This window comes from Mustela erminea, chromosome 14 (assembly GCF_009829155.1).
Source record: "Mustela erminea isolate mMusErm1 chromosome 14, mMusErm1.Pri, whole genome shotgun sequence".
In the NCBI taxonomy this organism is placed as follows: domain Eukaryota; kingdom Metazoa; phylum Chordata; class Mammalia; order Carnivora; family Mustelidae; genus Mustela; species Mustela erminea.
The window spans coordinates 60,521,780-60,536,987 of NC_045627.1; the positions used below are offsets into that span (position 1 = coordinate 60,521,780).

General features: G+C 37.5%; 1 protein-coding gene and 1 long non-coding RNA gene across 10 annotated transcripts in view; one reads left to right on the top strand and one right to left on the bottom strand.

Annotated features, from left to right (window-relative positions):
- Positions 1 to 15,208, top strand: part of CC2D2B (coiled-coil and C2 domain containing 2B) — a 103,186-nt gene that overhangs the window by 70,853 nt on the left and 17,125 nt on the right. For 8 of the 9 annotated variants that reach the window (XM_032313163.1, XM_032313161.1, XM_032313158.1 and 5 more), the window contains 4 exons: positions 4,395 to 4,491; positions 11,041 to 11,139; positions 13,481 to 13,663; positions 13,829 to 14,026. In XM_032313163.1, the coding sequence (XP_032169054.1) occupies positions 4,395 to 4,491; positions 11,041 to 11,139; positions 13,481 to 13,663; positions 13,829 to 14,026 (577 nt within the window). The remainder of the gene's footprint in view (positions 1 to 4,394; positions 4,492 to 11,040; positions 11,140 to 13,480; positions 13,664 to 13,828; positions 14,027 to 15,208) is intronic. The other variant, XM_032313164.1, reaches the window with a different exon arrangement.
- The window catches only part of LOC116573220, a 31,083-nt gene continuing 25,347 nt past the window's right edge, over positions 9,473 to 15,208 (bottom strand). The window contains exons 2-4 of the long non-coding RNA XR_004278662.1: positions 12,083 to 12,243; positions 10,972 to 11,134; positions 9,473 to 10,279 (exon numbers count right to left, since the gene is read on the bottom strand). This is a non-coding gene — a long non-coding RNA (uncharacterized LOC116573220). The remainder of the gene's footprint in view (positions 10,280 to 10,971; positions 11,135 to 12,082; positions 12,244 to 15,208) is intronic.

A 15,208-nucleotide genomic window follows, 5' to 3' on the forward strand; every position in this document is an offset into this window, starting at 1 on the left:
TCAGTGTTCCAGAATTCATTGTTTATGCGCCACAATCAATGCTCCATGCAATACATGCCCTCCATAATACCCACCACCAGGCCCACACAACCACCCAATCCCCTCCCCTCCCAAACCCTCAGTTTGTTTCTCAGTGTCCGCAGTCTCTCATGGTTCATCTCCCCCTCCAGTTTCCCACAACTCTCTTTTCCTCTCCATCTCCCCATGTTCTCCATGTTATTCCTTATGCTCCACAAATAAGTGAAGCCATATGATAATTGACTCTCTCTGCTTGACTTATTTCACTCAGCATAATCTCTAACAGTCCCATCCATGTTGATACAAAAGTTGGGTATTCATCCTTTCTGATGGAGGCATAACACTCCATTGTATATATGGACCATATCTTCTTTATCCATTCATCTATTGAAGGGCCTATTGGTTCTTTCCACAGTTTGGTGAATATATGGTTGTGCAGTTGCTCCATTTTTAATTTCTTAAGGAATCTCCACACTCTTTTCCAAAGTGGCTGCAACAACTTGCATTGCCACCAACAGTGTAAGAGGGTTCCCCTTTCTCCACATCCTCTTCAACACATGTTGTTTATTGTCTTGTTAATTTTGGCCATTCTAACTGGTGTAAGGTGGTATCTCAATGTGGTTTTTATTTCAATCTCCCTGATGACTAGTGATGATGAACATTTTTCATGTGTCTGTTAACCATTATATGGCTTCTTTGGAGAAGTGTCTGTTCATGTCTTCTGCCCATATTTTAAAAAAGATTTTATTTATTTATTTGACAGACAAAGATCACAAATAGAGGCAGAGAGAGAGAGAGAGAGAGAGAGGAGGAAGCAGGCTCCACGCTGAGCAGAGACCCCAATGTGGGGTTTGATCCCAGGACCCTGGGATCATGACTTGAGCTGAAGGCAGAGGCTTTAACCTACTGAGCCACCCAGGTGCCTTTCTGCCCATTTTTTGATGCAATTATCTGTTTTGTGTGTGTTGAGTTTGAGGAGTTCTTTATAGATCTTGGGTATTAGTCCTTTGTTTGTATTGGCATTTGCAAATATTTTCTCCCATTCCATGGGTTGCCTCTTTGTTTTGTTGGTGGTTTCCTTTGCTGTGCAGGAGATTTTGATCTTGATGAAGTCCCAAAAGTTCATTTTCACTTTTGCTTCCTTTGCCTTTGGAGGCATATCTTGAAAGAAGTTGCTGTGGCCGATGTTGAGGAGGTTACTGCTTATGGTCTCCTCTAGGGTTCTGATGGATTGCTGCCTCACATTGAGGTCTTTTATCCATTTCTAGTTTATCTTTGTGTATGGTGTAAGAGAATGCTCGAGTTTCATTCTTCCATCTTGACTACTGTGAATAGTGTTACAAATGAACATAGGAATGCTAGCATCTCTTTCAGATCCTGATTGAATTCTTTGGATAGATTCCCAGAAATGAGATTGCCAGATCAGATGGTAAATCTGTTTTTAATTTTTTGAGGAACCTCCATACTGTTTTTCATAGCAGCTGCACTATTTTGCATTCCTGCCAACAGTGTGCAGTTCCAGTTTCCAAATCTTTACTAATACTGTTCATATTTTTTTTTTTTGGTAATAGTCATTCTGATGGGTATGAGGTGATACCTAACTGTTGTTTTGAGCTGCCTTTCCCTGATTATTAGCAAGCATTTTATTATTAGTTAGCAATTATTGAGCATTTAAAAAAATATTTTATTAAGTAATCTCTGCACCCAATGTAGGGCTCAAACTTACAACCCCTGAGATCAAGAGTTGTGTGCTCTACTGACTGAGCCAGCCAGGTGCCCCCAAGCATTTTTTCAAATACATGTCAGTCATTGTAGATCTTCTTTGGGAAATGTCTATTCAAGTTTCAGCATATTTTAAAAACTGAGTTGTTAACATTTTTACTATTGAGTTGTATGAGTTCCTCGTATATTTTGGAGATTAGCTCTTTATAATATATATGGTTTCCAAAAATTTTCTCTCATCTAGAGGTTGCCTTTTCACTCTATTGATTGTTTGATGTGCAGAAGATTTAGAGTTTGATAAGTTCTACTTGTTTATTTTACTTTTGTTGCCCATGCTTTGGTGTCATATCTGCAGAATGAAATCTTTGCCACAACACATCCCATGAAGCTTTTTCCTTGTGTTTTCTTCTAGGAGCTTTATAGTTTCGGATCTTACCTACATTTCAAGTCTTTAATATATTTTGAATTGATTTTTGTGTATGGTCTAAAATAAGGGTCAATATGATTATTTTTCCATGTTGGTAGTTCTACTGACACCATTTGTTTAAGAGACTATTCCTTCAACATTGTATATGCTTGACATCCTTGTCAAAGACCAGTTGTCCTGATGTAGATGCAGGGATTTATATCTGGACTCTCTTTTCTATATCATTGGTCTATATGTCTTATCTTTATGCCAGTATCATCCTATTTCAATTATTGTAGCTGCGTAATATATTTTGAAATCAGGAAGTTGGATGCCTCCATCTTTGTTTTTCTTTCTCAAGATTTATATTTGATACAAAAGCTATATAAGTAGGTTTTTGTTATTTGAAATAAAAATATGTTGATCAAGATAAATTTGAAACCTAAAACTTAATATTGTTCTCCAAACTCAATTAGCCATTTTCTAAGTATATTTAGCTCTCACTGGAGTAAAAGAATATAAAGAACTGTCAACTACATCCATTATCAAAGTCCTTTCTCTGGTCCTGGTGCCCTCTCCCCCTTCTCTTGTCAGTCTTGTTCCGCTCTCTCAAGTTCTGCAGATCATGAGGTTCCTATTTGCATTATTCTTTGATGGTGTCTCTGTATTAAATAAATGGATTTAGGAGAACACACAGTAGTCAATAAGATAAATAAACTTATAAGTGAACTAAAGAGAGAGACTTTGGACTCTGAAAAACAATCTGAGGGTTTTGAAGGGGCGGGGGGGTGGGAGGTTGGGGGAACCAGGTGGTGGGTATTAGAGAAGACACGGATTGCATGGAACACTGGGTGTGGTGCAAAAAACAATGACTACTGTTACACTGAAAAGAAATTTTAAAAAAAAGTGAACTAAAGAGAAGGAGGCTATAGAGTATTTGCATTCTTGCAGTTATAGCAGCAAGATACACCAAGAACACATTTAGAGTATAATCAAGTAGATCAGAGGGTTCAGCTAAGATACACCATTCAGTTACACTTTTGGTTTTCTGAAATACAAGAGCTCTATTCCCTTCTCCATGTGATGTTTTAGTGAATAAAAACGACGTGCAAATGGCATAGAGAATAATAGTAAACAGTATATAGTAATTAGCCTTGCGAGCTCTACTTTGGAGGAGAAATTGTGGTGAAATTTGAATAAGGTTTTAGTAGAATATAAAGTGCAAGACAATGCAGGACTTGAGTGATTTAAGGGACATACTGAGTTGACACACTCAAAAATGTCTGGAGGATGACAGTTGTCATTCCTCCTGCCAGCATATGGTTGTAAATGTTCATTGCCTCTTCTGTCCTATCTTAAGGCTTTGCAACATGAAAGGGAACTCTTGAAGAGCAGGGTAGGGAAGCCAGTTTATCACTTGAAAATATAAGGAAAATTCAACTTAAAGTTGTTCTCTAATATCAGCTAATATTTTTTCATTGTAACTGAAAGTTATGCAAACTTTTGGAGATCCCTTGAAATAGTTGCTTCCTTAGCAACAAGCTTCAGTAAGTAATATCAATGGCAGATGATATAGTGAAAAGAGCCTGGCCTTTCAAGTCAGTTGGAACTGAGTTCACATACAAGCTTTGTCATTTGCTGGTGGCATTACCTTAAGCAAGTTATTTAACTTCTCTTAGTTGTTAGAAGTTTGATCAAGGTTCGAGTTTCCATGCACAAGCTGGAGCTAAGAGTGAAGGAAGCTACCTCCAAAAATGTGTCCAATCAAATAAGCCATCAACAGACAGCTTGCACAATGCATTCCACTATCCCAATTTCTAGTTGGAGAAAATAAATATAGGAAAGAGAATAAGTGCTGTAGTTAAACAGTTGTATCTCTTAGCTGAGAGCAAAAGAACAGTTTAACTATATATGGGAGCTAGCAGAAAGTAGCAGAGTTTAAGGTTTTTGGAAAGTCTTAATACACCATACTTTGGATGCTTTGTTTGCAATGAATGGCTATAGTGGAAGTCTTTCTGCTTGAAATTTAAGTATTCTTATTTTTCATGCAAATTACCTTAAGAGAGAGACAAGATAAATTACAAAGTGCATACTGTCTTTAATGAAAGATAACAGTCATCTGCAAAACACATAGCTTTTTCTTAGCTTATACTTTATAAAAGTAAAGAACAAGTAATTTTATGGTTCTTTATGTATAATGCTCTCATAAAATGAATTAAGCATTTACATATGTTTTTCTTATTTACAGCTCACCTGGACATGATTATAGCTTCTCAAGCTTATCTAAAATAAAAGATAATATATATATCAACATCTTTGATGAAATGATTATTGAAAAACATGAGGTAAATTAGAATAACTATAATACTGTTGAACTGATTCTGCAGTCAAACTGAATGAAATCTAGTAACATATTTGTAAATTTGCTTTTAGAGGCAATGTCTATTTCCAGCATTTTCTAAAAAGGATTTGGGGTAACATGAAATAAAATCAGACATATGGCAAATCAGTTAAAAAATAACAGAGATCATAAACCACATATAGGAGGAGAAGGGGTAAATATACCAGGAATTTGGGAGAAGCTGGTTTCTGCATTTAAACATAACATTTGAGGGTGAGCTTCCTGGTAGCCAAGATAAATGAAACAAAATGAAATGAGTTATATATTTCTCATTGTCTGATCAGAGAAAATACACCAGTTCTGCTGAAGATACCAAATTATTCATAGGATTAAAACCCAGTTCTCGTCAATCAGATTTTGTTTATTTTTTTTTAAAGATTTTATTTGTCTCTTTGAGAGAGAGGGAGCACATATGTGTGCATGCACATGAACAGGGTGAAGTAGAGAGAGAGAGGGGATCCCAAGCAGAAAACATGAGGGGGACGGGGGAGAAGAGGGAGAGGGATAAACACACCCCCAATGAGCAAGGAGCCTGATGTGGGAACCCCAAGATCCTGACATAAGCAAAAACAGCTTAACCATCTGAGCCACCCGGACACCCCTTTTCAATCAAATTTTTTAAAATTACTGAACGTCTTCCTCGAAGATCCGTGAAAGCTCATAACAATGCTTAGTGCAAGCTCTCAAATAAATGTTAGCTTCCCTCCTACTAAGCTTGGCAGCAGAAGTATAAAGATGCAGATCCATTATAGAGGTATTATAGAGTCCCTCTTTGGGACTCTGATTCCATGCTCTAATATAAATGCCCATCAAATCCTATGACAATTAGTTGAAGGAGGAACTAATTCTGTCTGGAGGGATTGGGGATCAGAGGGAGAGAAATTGAATGAGACCTTCAGGAATGGTTCAGGAATAAGACTTCTCTAAGAACTACTAAGAGACATAATGTCAAGGTCTTCCAGTTTAATTTTCCAGGAGATGCAGACACACATTCTTATTAAAACTTTTCTGTCAGTTCTTCATAAAGGCTGAAGGTAAAAATTTGAGATGTAATTTGGTGATGGCTATTTTTTTTTTTAAAGATTTCATTTATTTGGGACGCCTGGGTGGCTCAGTTTGTTGAGCGGCTGCCTTCGGCTCAGGTCATGATCCCATCGTCCTGGGATCAAGTCCCACATCGGGCTTCTTGTTCTGTAGGGAGCCTACTTCTCCCTCTGCCACTCTGGCTGCCTGTGCTCACTCATTCTCTCTCTCTCTCTCTCTGACAAATAAATAAATAAAATCTAAAAAAAAAAAAAAAGATTTCATTTATTTATTTGACAGAGAGCGAGCGTGCACAAGCCTGGAGAGAAGCAGAGGGAGAGGGAGAAGCCGAGAAAGAGGGAGAAGCAGGCTCTCTACTGAGCAGGAAGCCCAATGCAGGGCTCAATTCCAGGACCCTGGGATCATGACCAGAGCTGAAGGCAGACACTTAACAGACTGAGTCACCCAGGTGCCCTGGTGATGGCTATTCTCCAAGGAGTTAAGCTGAGTAGTTTCTGAATATTTAAACTGATGATGGGTAGAACTTGGGAAACCCAAAAGAATGCCTAACAGACTTTCTCTCTCAGAGGTGAATTATCTCAATGATCGTTTGACCACAATTGTAGTTGACTAATAGTTCAATTCTTTTAAGTGCTTTGTGTTTTTAGTGAATGGAATCCATATGCTTCAGGTATCAGACATATGTGACAACATTGGCATGCTCTTTAGGAAAGGAAAGGGCCTAGCCTATATTCTTACCTTCCTCTCATGCACTGGCTTACAAGGTAACGAATGATAGGCCCAAACATTCCATTTTCTCAAAGAAGACCAGACCAAGAATGAGTCCCAAATTGACCACCCAGTTGAAAGAAGGTTTTAGTTTATCATCCATCACTATTCTTTAGAAAATAGTTTCTTTCCATGCCTTGATTTTCCTCTTTTCCCTGTGTATTTTTTCTTCCTGTTATCAACTATTTCTTACTTCCTGTGGGTTTTCCCTTCATTATTTAACTTGTTAGCAGGAAGTAGAGAACTTGGAAGTCTCACAGACATGTAGCCTATTTTTAGCACTGGGAATGAAAGAGTGGACCGAAATGAATTTGGAATCAATCTCTCTTTCATAGTAGTGGTAATATTTTGAGGCCATGAATTTATCTCTTAAATAGCTTAGACTAGATCTTTTATGTTAGGTTATTTTTATTTTGTGTTATTTTCTATGTATTTTTATTACATTTATCTTTCCTGACCTACTAGTTATTTAATACTATGTTCTTATATTTCTAAATGTTTGAGTCACTCTAATGTAAAGTTTTGATTTTAAAGTCTAGTTTTTAGGGGTCCCAGTGGGTTAAGTGTCTGCCTTTGGCTCAGGTCATGATCCCAGGGTCATAGAATTGAGCCCTGGTTCAGGGGCTACCTGCTCAGTGGGGAGTCTGATGCTTCCTCTCCCTCTGCCACACCCCTGCTTGGGCTCTCACTCTTTCTCTCAAATAAATAAATAAAATCTTAGAAAAATAAATTCTAGTTTTATTGCATTGTAACCAAAGTGCTTTTGTGATTTTTAATAATTGGTACTATGATTTTTGAAAAACATAACCCTTTAAAATATTTTTTGAAGTTTAATTTTAATTATATGCTTTTCTAAAGTTTGCAGACCACTTCAGATAAGTTTAAATTATTCAGATGCTAGAGACTCAACTCTAGGTTTCTTAATTATGTTTGTATTGACAAGCTTATTCTGGCAAACATTTTGCTTTCTATCCAAGAGAAAATAAATAGTAGAGACAAAAGGCTAAAAAGGAAAAAACTGTCATTGCTTCAGAACATGAAAACCAAATATTGGTAGTATCACCCCCGAAGCCTCTTTTGTGCTCTCTCCAAGTTGCTTCCTTCCCATGAGTAACTATCCTAGCTTTTTTTTTTTTTTTTAAAGATTTTATTTATTTCTTTGGAATAGACAGGTCACAAGTAGGCAGAGAGGCAGGCAGAGAGAGAGGAGGAAGCAGGCTCTCCACTGAGCAGAGAGCCCGATGCGGGGCCTGATCCCAGGACCCTGGGATCATGACCCAAGTCGAAGGCAGAGGATTAACCCACTGAGCCACCCAGGGGCCCCCTATCCTAGCTTTTTAAAAAATTTAAATTCAATTAATTAACATATAATGTATTATTTGTTTCAGGGGTACAGGTCTGTGATTCATTAATCAGCCTTACACAACACACACCGCTCACCACAACACATATCCTCCCTAATGTCCATCACCCAGTTACCCCCCCTCCCCTCCAGCCACCCTCAGTTTGTTTCCTAAGACTGAGTCTCTTATAGTTTATCTCTCTCTCTGATTTCATCTTATTTCGTTTTTTCCTCTCTTCCCCTATGACCCTATGGCTTGTTTCTTAAATTCCACATATCAGTGAGATCATATGATAATTGTCTTTCTCTGATTGACTTATTTCACTTAGCATAATACCCTCTAGTTCTAGCCATGTTGTTGCAAATGGCAAGATTTCCTTTTTGATGGCTGTGTAATACTCCATTGCACGTGCATGTATGTGTATGTGTCTGTGTGTATATCACATATTCTTTATCCATTCTTCTGTTGATGGACACTATCCTAGCTTCTAACAACATAGATTAGGTATTACTTATTTTTTAATTTTGTATGGTTGAAATCTCATACAGTAAGCATCCATCTGTGAGTGGCTTATTTCTCTCTACATTGTTTGTGGAGTCATCTGTAATATTACTCATTGATTCCGACAGATGTATGGTATATGATTGCAGGAGTATACAACTTTTTTACACATTCTATGACTGATGGATAATTTGCTTCTTTCTAGTTGTCAGCACATACATTTAACACTGATGTAAATATAATTGGATGTTTTGTGGGGGAAATTGTGCATTTCTGTTGGAAGTATATGTAAGAGTAAAATTGCTAGCTCTTAGATTGTACATATGTTCAGCTTTAGTAATTTAATGCCAAGTACTTTCCAAAATGTTCGTGGTGATTCACATTTCCACCACCAGGTTATGAGAGTTCTGACTGATCCACTTCCTTGTTGTTACCTAGCATCGTCTGATTTCTTCATTTCAAACATACTAATGAAATTAATAGTATCACCTTACAGTTTTAAGTTGCATTTTAATGACTACTCATGAAATTGAGCACTGTTTTCTATGTTTATTGACCATTTTGATACCCTCTTTTGTGAAAGATGTGTTCAAGTATTTTGCCTGGGTTTTTTTTTTTTTTTTTTTCATTGAATTTTAGCAGTTCTGTGTATACTCCGGATATGAGTGCTCTGTCCGATATACACTTCCTAAGTTTTTTCCCCATGCCGGCTTGTCTTTTTAAATTTTTTAATGTGTCTTTTGATGAACAAAAAATCTTGATTTAATATAGTACAATGCAGTGGTGATGCTTTTTTGGGTACTCTTTAAGAAATATTGCCAACTTAAGGTCATGAAGATATTATCCTGTGGTTACTCCTAAAAGTTGAATCATTTTATCTTTCACATTTATATCTAATATCCAACCAGAATTGGTTTTTATGTGTCTGTGAGGTAGAGGTTCAAGAGTACTTTTTTCCCCATAAGACTATTCAGCTGACCCAGCATCACTTATGGAAAGAATCATCCCCTCCCCCACTGCACTACGGAATCACCCTTTGTTGTATATCTGGTGACTGTATAAATGTGGGTTAATTTCTGGATTCTCTATTATGTCCTATTGATCTGTTATCTATCCTTACATAGATACCACATTGTCTTAGTTACTAAAAGTTTGCTATGAATCTTGATATCTAGAAACCTAAGTTTTCAAGCTTTTTTTCCTTCCTCAATATTGCTTTGGCTATTCTTAGCTCTTTATATTTCCATATAAACAATACAGTCAGCTATATGACTGCCAAAAACAAGACAAAACCTGCTAGAATTTTTATTAGGTTGGACTGAATACATAGATCCATTAGATTACAATTGATATCTTTATAATATTGATGTTTCCAACCCCATATACATGGCATATGTTCCCTCTCCCCCCTTTAATTCCAACAGAAATGCACAATTTCCCCCACAAAACATCCAATTATATTTACATCAGTGTTAAATGTATGAGCTGACAACTAGAAAGAAGCAAATTATCCATTGCAAGCTGGAGAACCAGAAAAGCAAGAGCTATAGTTCAATTTGAGTCCAAAGGCCTGAGGACAGGGAGACTGCTGGCCAAAAGCACTTGAGAACCAGGAACTCTGATGTCCAAGAGTAGAAGATGGATGTTCCAACTCAAGAAGAGAATTTGCCCTTCCTTTACCTTTTTGTTCTCTTCAGGCCCTCAGAAGGATAAGATGATTTCTGTCCACATTGATGAAAGCTAATTTTTACTCAGTCTGTTGATTCAAGTGCTGTTCTTTTCAGTAACATCCCCACAGACATACCCAGAGAAAATGTTTGACCATATCTGGACATCCCTTAGCTCAGTCAAGCTGACAAGTAAAATTAACTATCACAATTTCCTTTTCCCAATTTGTACCATGATGGGGCTTAAGCATGCCTAGAATCAATCATAATATTCTAAACAGGCCAAAATGATTAATTTCTCTTAGTACACAGATGGATGGTTTACTTTAACGGGATGGCCTGTTGTTTACTTCTTTAATGACAAGGTCCTAGAAGTGTCAGGCAAGCTCTATCCAAGGCTATAGTGGGGCTAGGAAAGAAGGGAAATCAAACCAATCTTGCAAATCTGAAATTCCTATGATAAAGGCTATCAGGATCTTGGGGAAAATAAACAATCTGTCAACTAGCATAAGAAACATAACATACCAAGCAGCCAGAATCGGTCTATCAGTGCAATCACTCCTTGATAGAGAAAACTTTCTTAAAAACTGAACTGGGCTCAGAAGACTGCTTGGTAAATAAGAGAAAACTGAATTGCATGTTCTTAAGGGCTTAATGAGGTAGGCTTGTGGGTCACCTGTTTCCAATAGACATGTTATGCACTTAAATTACTTAGCCATGTCAGCAAACCTGCTTTTGACCATGTTATATCAACCATCAGACTTCCACTCTAAGTCTACTTTTCTCACTGATCCAGCATCCATGATGCTGTTCAGCTCTTTGAGTTTGTCCTCGTCATTGAGACATATTTCACTACCATTTAGTATCTTAAAACGTTGTTAATGGTGGTGATGTCTTCGGGGTTAAGGTAAGTTTTATTCCTTGTATTCTTTAGTGTATTTTCAGTTTGCTGCACAGAGTATATCTATTACAATAATGTAAATAGCCGTACATAGGCCATCAGCTCCACAACAGGTCATTATTTTGCTTTAAATAATCAATTATCTTTTAAAGAGAGAAAAATATTCTTTTGAAAAGAAAAAGTGATTTTTTTATACTTACTTGCAAGTTTGTGAAGTTATTCATCACATGGTATAAAATAAGTAATAGAAAAACTATTCATATTAAAAGGATCCCTATTTCAAGAGCTGCAGTAGTCATTCACATGTAAGAAAGAATTGGCTCGGATCCATTGTCTTCCCTTTCTCGGCTCTTCTGCAACAATCTGAGGTAATAGAAAATTATTATTTGCAAATTATTCTGAGTTTTTACCTCTGGTTAATAAAAACTTACTGTTTATTGTCTTTGAATCAGATTCTGTGATTGGCAGACTGGTAGGTCAGTTAAAGTGATCTTGCGTTTGAGTGCCATTAGGATGTTGCAGTATTTAAATGTTTTAGCTGTCTCTAGAACAGGAGATACCCATAAATTTATTTATTCTATCTTTAGAGTGTTCACTGATAAAGAACAACAAAGCTAGCCTCAGGTCTTAAAGCAACGCATTTGCATATAATAGTTTTTTAGGACCAGATTCACAAATGTTCTTTGATTAATGATAAATGATTAATGATGTTGCTTTGTGACCATGGGTTCCCGGAGCTTCAGCTTCTCTGGACTGTTTCTTGATGATGGTGAGACTGATGATTAGCACCTGTCTCTGTGATATCCCCAAAAGGCTCTCCTGTTATGTAACATAAGTATGTTTCAAGTCCAGTAAAATATAAAAACCCCAGCCTAGACTCCATTTTAGGCTTTGTTACTTTCTTACAGAGCTATACCAGACACAGAAGTTTCAGAAATGAATTTTCTACCTCAAGGAGCTCACTGTCTACAGAAGAAAACTAACACTTTAGCACAACTTAATAATGCTGTGGTGCTTTGATAGGGGCATGAGATAGGTGCTATGAGAACATACAGTAGGGCGCACCTTGCTCTTCCTGGCTTGGAGGAGGAGTGCGGAGTATTCATAGGAGTCAGGGGTAAGAGCAGTATGACGAGGAGAATGAAAGGAAAGTATTTACAGAAGAGATAACTTCTGAATCAAGTCCTTGAAAATGGTTTGTCAAACAGAGGAAGGTATTTGACTCAGAAGGAGTTATGTGTGTATTAGTATTGCATTCAGCCAATTGCCACAGAAAACCTAACAGTGAATCAAAGGGTCTATTTGTCTCACCTAAAAAGAAGTCTGGATGACAGTGTAGCAGCTCAAGCGTATCATCGTATCACATAAATATCATGTACCTTTCACCCTCATGACTGCAAATTCTTCAATATACCTCCAGCCTCATATTCATGTTGGAGACAAGAGCAGGGTGAAGCAAGAAGTGGCAGTGCCTGTATCAGGAAAGAAGAGACTCTCTCAGAAAATCTTGGCAGGCTTCTTATAGTTATGTGACTTGGCCACTCTGTGTCTGTCTTGCTGCCTAAAACCACTGGTGAGAAAGAAGGACAGAATGGATATTAAGGGAGGAGAGGAGAAATGATTACATAATGGGTCCTCAAGAGGGATGTCACACGGGAGCATCTTGCAAGTACAGGACTGCAAAAAAAAAAGAGCAATAGAGATTAATTACTATTTTTAAAATATTTTATTTATGTATTTGAGAGGGCAAGAGTCAGAGAGCACGAGGGGGAGGGTTGTGGTGAGAGAACACAAGCGGGGTGAAGGGCAGAGAGAGAAGCAGACTCCCCACTGAGCAAGGAGATCGATGTGGAGCTCCAGCCCCGGACCCTGGGATCATGACCTGAGCTGAAGGCAGACGCTTAACCGACTGAGCCACCCAAGCACCCCAGAAATAGAGATTTCAGTTGTTAGAGACACAGGGCTTCCTACATCTGTAAATCTCTGCATATCTCCCAGTCTCAGGCCAGACTCTAGGATAGAGAGGTAATTGACAATGTGAACTTCAGCATGGACAGACCTCATTAGCTATCTGAGTTGGCACAAATTACTTAAATTCTGTGAGCCTCAGTTTCCTTATCTGGAAAATGGAGATAAGAACCATATCTACTTCATTGAATGATATGATCTGTATCAAGTGTTAGGCACAGTGCTTTGCACAGAGTAAGTCCTCAATACCTACTAGCTATTACTATTAGTTATTACTGTAAATTAGCTCCGACCTCCACACACAAACATACATACATACTCAGGAGAGCCCTCCTCCATGTGGACCTGTGGGTTGTCCTTCCTGCTGTTATATATTTTCTTCTCTTTCTAGACCTAATGTAACATGTAACATGGTCTTTTAGTGTCTTCTCTGAGCCTAAATTGGATCTTCTAAGAACTTCTATCATTTGGTTAAGGAAACCTGCACCCTTGTGTCATCCCTTTCTAACATATGCCCTCTCCACATAGTGCATATTAGTTGGGGACCCAGGGTGTCAAGCTGCCTATGAATATAGACCACCATGGAGAATCTGATCATCATTGCACAAGTGCATAGAACAAGCATATACGTACCCATGAAAGCCTGTTTCCTCCTCTGAAGAAGACTGGAATGGGCTGTACTGTACCTGCAGATGTATGTTTTCTTCATGTAGAATCTATTGTATCGATATATTCTTTCAGATTAGTGGAACATTTCAAGTAAATATTCCGCCAGTTTTGCTTGGGTATACTTGGAGTAAAACTTATGTGTCTCCTAAAGAAGATTTTAATGGGCAGAATTTAAAAGAATGTACCTTCTTAAATATTTTTGCTACCATTGAACCTCAGATATCACATGTCACCTATAATCCAGAACTAGACAAGGTAGGCTTTGCATTAAATTGTTTTTATGTGTACTACTAAAGAAATAGAAACTGTTCTTAAAAACTAGTAATAATTTCAGAGCTGGTGAAAATGAACATTGGTTTTTGATATTTTCCTATGGAGACAACATGGTACAATGTCAAAATATTTTGAACTTTATTCCAGTTTTCAGATCAAACCGATGTTTTGGAGAGAGCACAGATTTTTAAAAAAACTTGTAAGACAATGTTTCCCAACCGAAGAATCACAACTACTGTCTTTAACAGTGAAGGGATACAGATCTTAGTAACAAGATATATCAAGGCATTAAATCCACCTCAGCAACTCCTGGATATGTTTCTTCATGATTCTAATGCAACACTTGTAAGATATGTATTTTAGTAGCTCTATTGATATATACTCCATATTACATAGAATTCACGCATCTAAGGGACCCTGGGATCATGGGTACTAAAAATCCCTTGGTTTTTAGTATATTCACAGAGTTGTGCAACTGTCACCATAGTAAGTTTTAGAACATTTTTGTCAATCTTAATTTACATTTATTTTGTTTACTTTTTTGTATTAACTTTGAGCATAACCTTCTTGCTAAAATTGTTTTGCTTTCAAAGACAGTTTTCCTGGGCACCTGGGTGGCTCAGTGGGTTAAGCCTCTGCCTTCGGCTCAGGTCATGATCTCAGGGTCCTGGGATCAAGTCCCGCATTGGGCTCTCTGCTCAGCGGGGAGCCTGCTTCCCCCCGCCCCCGCCTGCCTCTCTGCCTACTTGTGATCTCTCTGCGTCAAATAAATAAATAAAATATTAAAAAAAAATAAAAGACAGTTTTCCTGAGAGAGAAATGGTCTGTGTTGCAGTGTGTCCTCCTGAGCCCCAGATAAGGGAGAATATTTCTTCTAGATTCCCTTCATTTCTGCCCCCTTGGATTAGAGTCACTGTTGCTACACCAGTTCATGTGTCCACACTAGCTTTGTAACATTTCTACCAAACTTTGAAAGATGACACGGAAAAATTCCAAATTACATTTCTAAGGAAATGTGTCCTTCTAAGGATTGCTTCTCACAGGATGGCTTCTCACTATATGTGAGAATGAAGAAACTATGTTCTATTTTTCTCTGTAAACTGCCAACATAACACTTCCCACTCCATCCTTATGTGACATTTTCTTCATGCATATCTATTTACCAGCTGACAAGAGAGACATATACTCAAAATTGAATTTCATATAAAATGAAGATTTATTCACTAGGTGCTCAAAACCCTCTTCTACTTTGAGAAAGGAAAATATGAAATAAAAAATATAAGTCTCCTCTTTGAGAAAAAAAATTATCTTTGCTTAAAGGGCATTCATGAACAATTGCTTATATCTTTTGTTTATTCAGGTTTGATTGAGTTAGATGGTTCATTTCAGAATATTTTCTTTGTCCACTATAAATCTCCCTCAGCTGGACTCTTCAGGATAAAATAAAAAGTCTTAATTTAGGTTGCCTTTTGCTTCACTCTGCCTTTCCATCACAAGTTTCTTCCTGTCTGTTTCTTATTGCCCAAA